This window comes from Elgaria multicarinata, chromosome 2, assembly GCF_023053635.1.
Source record: "Elgaria multicarinata webbii isolate HBS135686 ecotype San Diego chromosome 2, rElgMul1.1.pri, whole genome shotgun sequence".
NCBI classification, from domain to species: Eukaryota; Metazoa; Chordata; class Lepidosauria; order Squamata; family Anguidae; genus Elgaria; species Elgaria multicarinata.
The window spans coordinates 44,341,015-44,351,970 of NC_086172.1; the positions used below are offsets into that span (position 1 = coordinate 44,341,015).

The 10,956-nt window shown below is 43.7% G+C and overlaps 1 protein-coding gene across 1 annotated transcript; it reads right to left on the reverse strand.

Moving 5' to 3' along the window:
- Positions 1-3,847: 3,847 nt before the first annotated feature.
- G6PC2 (glucose-6-phosphatase catalytic subunit 2) lies at positions 3,848-9,257 on the reverse strand. The gene is made up of 6 exons (XM_063115822.1): positions 9,040-9,257; positions 8,644-8,753; positions 7,923-8,034; positions 7,405-7,407; positions 6,466-6,581; positions 3,848-4,359 (listed from the first exon to the last, which is right to left on the reverse strand). Exons 1-6 carry the CDS (start codon positions 9,255-9,257, stop codon positions 3,848-3,850), a joined length of 1,071 nt encoding a protein of 356 aa, XP_062971892.1.
- Between the last annotated feature and the right edge of the window lie 1,699 nt (positions 9,258-10,956).

A 10,956-nucleotide genomic window follows, 5' to 3' on the forward strand; every position in this document is an offset into this window, starting at 1 on the left:
TGAAAGTTTGCAGGTCTTTTACATGACGTCTCCAGCAGTACCCTTTAGAAATTCAGTTATGAAAAGAACCACTTTAACATGGCAACAACCTGGGGCGTTGCTAGACCTACCGGGTGTTCCGTCGTTGAGGAGCGGTGAAAGCGGCTTTTCCCGTTCAGCCGTGACGCCTCATCATCCACACCTGCCTTCGATTTGTGGCGGAAGTTTGCGCCGGTTGTGCTGCTGCCGCCGCGAGAACGGTTGCGCAGCCACACCGGCCTGATTGCCGCGGCTTTTTTTTTCGCTCGCTGCACGGTTTGCGCACGTCCGAAAGACCGCAAACTTGCGCAGCCGTCAGCGATGCCGCCGCCGGCCCTGGCGGCGGCAGCGCCAGTGCCAGCCGAAGTGCTGCTGGTGCTGTTGAGGGTCAACATTGATGCGCTCACTTCCTGATGGGGGTCGTGGCGGGTGTCATATGACCCGAGGTCAATCGTCTGCATGGCCACTCTGTGCCTACATCTCCCATCATGCCTCTGAGGTGTCGGCGGCGATGACCGCCTCTGTGCCCTGTGCCCCATCCCAAGGAGCCAACCCACATCTGGCCGTAGCCATGGCAGCAGCCCACAAACAGCTCTGCCCTCTGCCAGCCTGGTACCCACACTAACAGGCAGCGTACAGCACCGCCATTATGCGGCCACGGTAGCTGCCCACCGCAAGGAGTCACCAGCCACTTTTCCGTTCCTCCGTTCCTGCGCAAACTGTCACTGGGGAAATAAAAAAAAAAAGCCGCTCCGCCGCGCTGCCCCAGCTGGCGGACTGCGCGCAAATGGCGGAGGCGGCTTGACCGAAGCCGCTGACCACTCCCCCTTAGCACGCCTTTTCCTGCCCAGTGCGGACCGCAGTGACCTCACATCCTCCCACACGTACTCCGAATTACCGCGGGACAGCAGGAAAAGGCGCCCTAAAACTCACTTTTTTAAAGTCGGGAGAAAGAGGCTTCACCGCGGGATAACGGCGGATCCTCGTGAACGTCATCTGGAAGCCTCGACGTGACTGCGGAAGGTAACGCGCGCTAGAGCCTCGTCTAGTAACGCCCCTGGAAAAAAACCAGGATTTTCCACCACAAGGTGGTGCTGCCTTGTTGAAGTGAATGGAGGGGAAGTATTCAAATCAATTCAATTCAAACCATGTAATCACCCCTCTCTGCCCATGTAATGCAGCCCATGATAATCATGCCAAAAAGCAGGAAGTACAAAATCCCCAGGTAAGAAATGCGATTTCCTCTTAATGTAGAGATGCTCTTACTGCCAGGTAAGTGTGTATAGGATTGCAGCATAGTGTAGTAATGTGAGTAGTGTCATGATGTAAGATTAGCCTAGAAGAATGAAAACACATCCATCAAGATTTGCTGGTTTTATACTTTTTACATTAGATTGTGGTGCTGGAATATTTTTCACAAGTACATAGATAGTGTTTAGAGTGCATATTGTTTGTTCCAGTTGCAAAGACACTCTGTTTAATGTTATGTTGAGAATAAGGAATGATCTTCGGGACTGAGATGAACAGCAACATTTGATTATGTGCTTTTGTCTCATCTAAACATCTGCTTACACTATAAAGCTTATAATAAGTCTATAGCATAAGTAGCGATACTGCCAAAGTTCAAAATTAGGTAGTTCATTTGTAGAATCTGTTATGTTCGGAATGTTTACCTGGACAGCTATCTAATGAACGTTGTTATTAAAATCAAGATTGATTATGAGTGCCTGTGTGATCTGCATGAGTAAAGCATCTATCTTCTACCTATTTTTTCCCCACTTTGAAGACATCCTGCGTAATTATCCCTTCCATTAGCACAGACTTCTTTACAGACAGACAGTCTTTCAATCCAGCAGCACCATGTGCTATGTTGAATTAGGGATGTTGAAGTCAGAATACAAAAGAAGCAAAAGGGTTGAAAATGTAAGGCTGAAACCCAGGGAATTTGGGCTTCATATTACAGTTCAGCTATGAACTTACTGGCCAAAGCCTTCGCTCCACACACATCCAATTTCTGTATCCTTTAGTTCCCCTGTCTATAACTGTGGAATAATAATCCCAATCATCCTTGCAAAGCTGTTGTGATGGTGAATAAGACCCAGAAGTATTGTTATTCAATATGAGTTGTAGACAGCACAGAGCATACAAATCAATAAATCTGCTTTGTCTTTTTCTGAGTTAGTTTCTCTATATATTCTTCTAATACCAATGCAGCTGCATTCAGGGGCTTAAAATCACTAAATTAAGTAATTCAAAACTTGACTTTACATGGGAGAGACGTTTAATGTATAAAAGCAGTTTCCATTTTCATCTCAAGATTACACAGTTCAGGGCAGAGCATTGAAGTAAATACAGCATAAAACAACAACGTATCAGTGCAAAAATGTGTGCCCTGTGGATAAGCCTGAGAAAACAGAAGTGATTACTGAATAAGTAATTACTGAATTACTAATTAGTTTTGCTTCACATTCTCAGTAAAAACTGAAGACTGCCTTTTACTATTAACAACTTCTCAAATGATTATATGATCCAGATGATGGGATCTTATAACAATAACATAATTTCATTCCATATTCATACATCATTTCCAGACGAATTACATGATATGTATAGTAACCCATATTTTCATATCCCAGTCAATGAGTGAATGAAGCCAAATGTTCTAGAACACTGAAATTTGGTTAACACATTGTCTAAAACTCCCCAATTGCTATAAAAATCTGAAAATGGGACATTTGTACACATCTCCTGTGAAATGGGGAAATCATTGTGTCTCCCCAAATGATTAAGCTACTTTCAGGCTACCTAGAAAGCTGAAATGTGGCACTTTAATAAACCAAGATACTCCAATGACTAGAAAAATCTGACTGGGAGAATTCACAGCGCAATCTTACAAATATCTACTGAAAGGTAAGTCCCATTATGTTCAACAAGGCTTATTGGGGGTGGAGAGATGTGTACTCCCTAAAGCTTACAGTACTGCGATACCTAGAAAGCTTAAATTTGGCACACATATAGCCCACAAAATACTGATTAATAGAAAAGTCTAAAAATGGGACATTCTTGCACCTAACATAATTTGAATCATGAAGTTTACCTCAGAATAGAGGTCTGCATTCCAGAAAACAGAGCAAATCAAGTTACACATGAGATGAACTGTTGCTTAAGGTTGTGAGGAAGATGCTAACCCTAGAAGTAGCCAGAAACACAGATCACTGCTTGCGGAATGCAACTTTCATTTACTAGTAATTACACACACACACAAAATCCAGTGTTGAATAAAAATGTACTCCTGGTTTGGAAAAGAGGAGCGGATGGGTAAAGCACCTTTCAGCTGAAACTGCGCAAAGGTGGAAAACCCCAACAAACTTTGACTGTTATTATGTACATGCAAAACCTTCCATAACTATTGAACAGTTAGGCAGACATCTTATAACAGTCTCATTTTAAAATAATATGCTGCCAATTAAATCAAGGACTCCGCCAATTATTTTTTCTCTTTTGAGAAACTCAGTCCAGGATATCGGGGTAGCATTCAACAGTGTCTCACACTAATGCAACTCACATTGCACTAACATAAATCACTGCTTGCACAATGTCAATAACGATAGCCCTAGGACACCATTGGATCCTATCCTGTGTCTTTTTAATTTTATTTCATTTTATTTCTTACATAAATAAATACACAGTACATATTTTAATGAGTCAGAAGTGTACCTAGCATTGTTCTGAATGGAAAAAGTAAAATAACTGTTCAAGCTTTCAGCCACAGAGTATCCTTGGCATCCTGGATGTTCCAGAACTTTCCATGCCAAATTGACCATAAATTCTATGGAAGCTTCTTTTCTGACGGCTTCAGTAGCAAGTGCATGCAATATGGAACCAAAGCCACCACAGTGAGGGGTATGGCTGCACTTTTACAAAAAGAAAGGATGTAAAACAAATACTCAGTGTGGGTGGGTATCTTGATAAAATCATAAAGTTGCAGTGTAGCTAAGGAAGTGGCTATGCACAAGATCCTGAAACTGGCCTTGTAGCCCTGTTTACCTTTACAGCTCATGATGAACATATCGGAGTTAATGCTGAGTCCTAGCCCAAACAGGGCACCTAAGTTTCTCACAAGTCCAGCAAATGGAGTTGTGTCAATATTGATCCACTCTGGGTTGGCACACCATTTCTTTGCCTTTGGAACAGACCACAGAAGATCAATATCAATAAGCCTGAGAACCAGGTAAAAGCCGAGAGCAGAAACAAAGAGAAACACGTTTGTCTGGATGTATGTTGTTAAACTCGCTGTCTGAATGGCCGGGGCGTGTTCAAATGCTTCTGCAACCAACATGCCTGTGAATGAGAAATGAGAAATTAGGAGAGAGATGTTTACTCAAGCCAAATCAATTTCCACACTTAACTCTAAACCCTGGAAGAGAGTTGGTATGATTTTAAATGTAATGCAATTAAAATAATAGAATCACAAGGCTCATATGAAATTTTTTTTGTTTTGTTTTTTACACAGCCTTGGCCATCCTCAACTTTTGAATTTGAATAGATAACATAATTGGGTTTGCACAGTTGAAGGGGGGAAACAATGCAGTATGGGTTGTTTCTCTCTGCTCTCACACACATCCCTCGCGTTCTCCGTGCGCAGTGCGGCAGAGATGGCTTCTAGTCCAAGGGTTGTGCAGTGAGTTAGAAGCCCCCGTACTGCACTGCATGCTGGGTCCGGAAGACATGGCAACCTGTGATGTGGCATGGGGAATGAGGCCACGTGAGTGGGTTGCCACGTCACGTGAGTGGCACAAGCATGGGGAACAACCCACACTGCGTTGCTTCTCCCACTGATCATGCAGACCTCGCTAATGCGTGAACTAGATCCTTCCAGGTTCAATTGGCAGCAGTTCTTGTGATTGTGATAGCAGGAAGATGTGCCATCAGGACCATGGGAATTGCTACTGGAGGAATGTGTGTTCACACATTGTTATCCACAGAAGTATTGGTTCGGGGGTAACCAGGGCAGCTGGAATATGGTGCAAAACATTTGATATGAACCAGCCTGTGGAAATATAGAGCTGAAAGGTGCTTGTGGCTCAGCAACACCCTGCAGGAATTCTATCAAAAGTTACTCTTCTCAGAGTGCTGTGAACTCACTTTAAATGCTAACTATAAGCCCGCAGGCAAAGAAGTTCAAATTGATACCAAAATTCATTCTCCACCCACCTACCCGCTCCACTTCCTTTTAACCTTGACTGCCTCCTTATAGCATTTGTCAAGTCACCGTGTTGGAGACTTGTGAGAAGACACACCAGGAAGAATTTCCCCAGCTGTACAGCTTTTCTACATGAGGCATTTATCATGCGCTGGCTTTTCCCTACTCACAGTTGTTTACAGGTTGTTTAGATGATGTCATGGCCCTTGAGTTTTGTTTCTGTGTCTAATAAGCACTTTCAGTGAGTTTTTTTAGAGCAGGGAAAATGCAGCATTCGGTTGTGAGAGAAAGCAATTTTTTTCTTTTGTGTATTTGCACTATTCTGCTATACTACAGTGCCACCTAGAGGTTATACAGTGGGAAACCAGGAAAGGAAACACTCTTTGTGTAGTGCTCAGATCTCAATTCTGCAACAAAACTGAAATTAGATACAGTGGATTAACAGCCTCATGTAGAACATCTCACAGAAGCCCTCTCCAGTTTTGCCAGCCATTTGTTCCCTTGGCACCACAGGCCAATGTTTATTGACCCTCTGAAACTTATTGCCTGTCCATTTCCTTCCTGCCAATAGGACAAAGATCCTCCTAGGCTTATGTGGTATTGTCACAGCCTCTCCTTTTCTTGGCCTCTTCTTTTTTTTCAACTCCATGCTTCCAACATGGAGGTCCTTGCTTTTCATCTCTTGTCCTGGTTCCTTTAGCTCTGGGGTCTCTAATGTGGTGCCCATGGGCATTGATGTGCCCACAGACAGCTCTCTTGGTGCCTGCCAGGTTCCTTGAGTCTCCTGATTTTTATTTCATTTTTAGGGAGTGTCCTGGCAGACTAGGAGAGGGTGGGCAGGGGAATGAGGGAAGTATTTTGCCTTTGCTCTGTGTGAGTTTGTGTTGCTTCTCTTGCTCTTTGTGTGTGTGTGTGTGTGTTAGCTACTTGGGGTGTGTGTGTGTGTGTGTGTGTGTGTTTGGCATGTTGTGTGTTTTGCCTGTAAGGTATTGTCAAGTGTTTTGTCTGTGGGTGGGTGTTCTTTTGATCATTGCCAGTTTGTCTTCTGTGAAGTAGGTATTTTGTTGTGCATGGGGGAGTGGAATCTGGGATCTGGCATTGGATATTCAGACCCCACTTCTGCCTTCTACTGAGTCTCTTAGCCAAGTCTGTTGTCTCTAAGTCCCAATAGTTTGCCTTCTGCAAGGTGTTGGAGCCAAAAAATGTAGGTTCAAAAGACAGAAAATCAAAGCTACCCATATTACCAGCAATTACTCCAAGGATAACTTGGTGTGGGAAATGTGTCGCTATGAACACCCTCGAAACACACACACTGATCTGAATAATCCAGAACACACTCCACAGGAAAGACCACGTGAGCCTGTGAAAGAAATGGCAGGAGGGACGGAATTAAAACCAAATCTCAAAATCAAAGGATTGAGCTGCTTTCTTTTTCTCTTCTCTGCTTCACCATAGGTCTCTCTTCCTTCTTTTCAACAGCCCACTCTCAACACCCCCATCTCTTGGTCCCTCCCCCTTTCTCCCTCTAGTCTCTTTCTGTATCCCTCTGCTCTTTTTTCTGATTAGTTACAGTATGAATCACCCAAAAAGAGGAAATGCATTGCCCAAAATGAGGCTGGTTTATATAAAATCTGCATGTGCTGCTTTATAGGTGCAGATGCAAATTTAGAAATAATTATGATCATTTAAATAGGAATTCAGTACATCTCACCACACTTTGAAAGGCTGTGACCAGGTGTCCGGTGTGCCTGCTGGTTCAGCCTGTTGCTGGTGGGCCACTGTTCGTTATGGTCCTTTAAGCTGGACTTGGGCAGGGCAGCCTTTCAAATAGAGGGCGGTCCTCTGTAATGGACCACCATCCCAGGGGGTTCTGCCAAAGACTTCACGGAAATGATGAGCTTTGAGGAGGGGTTTGAAAGAAGCACGAGACGGGACATAAGCAGGCCTTCTGGGAGGCAGCTCCAGGCAGAAGCGGCAGCAAGGGAGGGATGGCACAACGGAGGCTGTGGGTTCTTAAGGCCCCTTGGGCAAAGCACCTGAAATGGGCCCCTTCCTTCAGCGAATCCACCTTCTCATTGCCATTGTTAGCAGCTGTTATTGCTCCACATCCTCATCATTGCTACCATTTGCTCGTTTGGCAGGCAGAGAGCAAGCAGGCTGTGGCATCTACTGGTCCTACTTACCACCTTCATGGTCTGGGCCAGGGCAAGGGGCAGGTGTATAAACAGGTTGCAATGGTGAAGGGGAGGAGCAAGTAGAGGGCGCTCTTCTCAGTGGGCCACTGCTGGTGTGTGCCCCTGCCCCCCAGTAGGTGCCCGACCAACCCTATCCTTGAAGCTGACCCTGACAGGGATCTTCCCCTGCGCCACCTCCCAGCTTTATTGTGCATCAGCAGGCCGTAGGTGTTTCCACAAACGCAGGAAAGGGCCACCAACACTGAACGTCTGGAATTCCCCCAGAGTGCCCTATATGGATGGGGCGGGAGGGTTTCTCATATGGGGGTCTGGTTTATACGCAATCTATATGTTAATCAAACGAGCACCACAGCTCTTCTATCTATGGTGATGATTCACCAAAGCAGACTGTAACAAAGGGAAGCGAAAAGCCGTTTAGAATTCATGGCTTGTTTTTGGTTTCAACAGTGCCCATTAAATGGAAATGCCACTGAAGCAGGGATTGTGAGTTTTGGAAAGAGACTGACCTGTGGAGATAAATGGCTGATTTATCTTTCTGCCTCACTGTATAGCTGAGGGCCGCGGAAACCATCACATACCAGACACAGGAAGATCCCATGGCATGTCCCGAGGGGCTTCCTGCGGAAATAACAAAAAGAGACTGTGGCAGACTTCCAAAAGGCGCCAGAGCATCATCTAAGATTGTGCCTTTGCCACTGAGCAGGGTTGTCCATATCCAGCATCCCTAACTGCTTAATTAGTGATCCTGAGGTTATGGGAGGAATCAGCAAACAGGGATCATGAGTTTCTGGTCACTGCAGCATCCATTATCTCCCCATTACGCTAGCAGTGACTCCTGCTATTGCACCAGCAGCATTGAATACTGTCCAGAATGCCCCAAGGGAACAATGCTGCATCATGATACAGCATTGTTCCTAGGGGCATTCTGGGGGGGGGGAGATGGTTGCCCCCACTAAATGCATAGCTGTTCCCATGCATAGCTAATAGGGGAAACTGCAAGCAGCTAATGGCAGCCATGACACCTTTTGAATTGGCAACAAGAAAGAAAAAAGAGGGGGCAAATGTCACTACCTTGTCTTTAAAGGTAAAGTCACCCCACCACCACCAAAAAAAAGTGATTCAATTTTGGCCAACTCCAAGAGATTAACCTAGTCTTTGGGGGCTTTACCATATGCTGAAAAAAAAAAAGTCTGGGCTGAATATTTCAGCCCAGAACTAATATCTTACCTGGCCCTGTTTCACATGTTATAGGAAACTGCTCAAGACATGGGCTTGTTTGGTTAGGGTAGATCATTGTTTCTTCAACCCACCAATATGGACGATGACCAAATAAAATCCTGCCAAAAAAGAAAACATGATCTTCAATGAAAACCCAGGCAAAAGGCATTATTTAACGGTATACCAGTTTCTCTTATATCAATTGTACTTGTTTGATTACCAGGTTGGAATATTTTGCTATAGTTGAATTCTTGTTTTTCCATTTTCTCTTTAAAAGGAAAAACAATCAACTGTTCAAACCTTACATACGAAATAAATAACTACTATCCATTACTGAAAAATTTTCTCAGCACACCATGAATCCTGAACTATATAATGTTTCCACAGAAGTCCCAAACACCTTACCATTTAAATATAAGATTGAGCCAATCGCCGATCACTGCTACCCAGAGCATTTTTGTCCCAACCACTTGATTAAGCTGAAACCAGAGAGGAAAATAAACTGAAAAAATATTCCGAGGATCTCCAACGTGCGACATGAAATTTAGGAAGCTCTGGTAAGACCTGTAATCCTTCTGCAAATGCTGAATTATGAGCACTCCATTGCTATGAAGGAGATCCATTTCAACTGCTTAAAAACGCTACTATGGCCGAGTCCCACAAATGAAGAGGCTTTCTCTTTGCTCTTAGCTGAAATGGGAGAATTAAAACCATGGAAGGGGAGTTGTGAAGAACGCGAAAGCAGCGTGATGGCTGGTTTCCCCTTTTATACTGTCCATTGCTGAAGCATGTGACTCTTTTCAAAGACACATGGATCCCGGTTTTGGAAAGAGGTGGGTTGGTTTTTTTTGGTTTTTTTTGCCATTTTAATTGGAAGAAAGGAAATTAAGGACATGCTGATCTGCAACAAATTTTGAGCAAAGAGGTTTAATGCTAAATATGTCTCTTATATAACCATTGTATGAACAGTTGGACCATGTTTGCTTGGGTTTTTTACACAGCTCATTTCACCCAAGACTGGACATTAGTAATTTGTACACTTGATTAACTGCTGTTGCTATAAAGACCAGGAGAAATACATGAATAATTGCTCCCAGCAGAAGTCATTAAAGCTTTGCATTTTTATTTGAAATTAAAAACTGCCTCTATTACCATGCTCATCACTTCATACAGCCTCTGCTTTTAAATTGCGATTACAAAGAGTTAGAATACAGACAGCAACAAGAGCTTAAAAAATTTTTTTCCAGATAATTGTTCCCAAATAGGTTCTCTTCTTTGTATAAGACATTATGCTGGTTACAAACATACTGAGAATAAAGGCAGAACTACATGTTACATTTGACGCAGGGTTACTATTAAACAGGGTAGTCCATGACGAGAGCTTTCTCCAATCTGTAGGATCATTTACCCCAGGTCGTGACGCCATCATGTAAGTTTCCCCTGTCCCCAACCAGCAACAATATGGGGCGGGGGGCAGAAATACACAGCTGATGGAATCATGACAAGCTGTAAGTGATCCTTCACATCGTAAAGGAGATGACAAAACCTCAATGTGGGGAACTCTTTTTAAGTGGCAGCCCTGTGTTGTTACAATAGGTTAGATTCAGACTAACTCGTACTTAAAGTAGACCCATTGAAATCAATGCGACTTAAGCCGATTATGGCAACTTTAAATCCCATTGATTGCAATGGGTCTAGGGATTGGCGAATGAGTGATGTTCGAGATCGCTAGGATTCTTCGAACATTGTTTCACTGGTTTCCTCGTGCCTAATTCCTGTTCATATTTGTGATTGCTGCTTGCTTTGCGCAAACAGGAAAAATGCGCAAACAGGAAACATGTGCAAATCAAGCAACGATCAAACGGGAGATTTGTGCTATCTCCCCAAATTTGGGCAAATCAGGAAATTTGTGCAAACCGAACAGGAATGAGATGAGTGCAGGCACATATTCAATTGGTGAATATTTTCTGCGGATACACACTTGTGCTCGCATTCGTAGCTTCAAGTGGGCCACGCTCACATTTTGCAAGCAAAACAAAATTCTCACACATCCCTTCTCTAAGTGTGATTAAGTCTGGATCTGACCCAATGTGTAGTTCCTCCCTACAGTATATTGTTCACATGGAAAATATCAGCACTGTAGCAGAGGTAGCCTTAGCGTAGGTATTAGGAACAAATGCCCACCACTTCCAATGCCCTAAAATCATCACAAAATTATTTGAATGTGTCAGTTTTACGAAAATGCAGCTAGGAATGTGTCTAATGTGATGAGAGCTCGCATCAAGTGGCCTGTTAATTTTTGAGCTTTTCACGTGACATAAA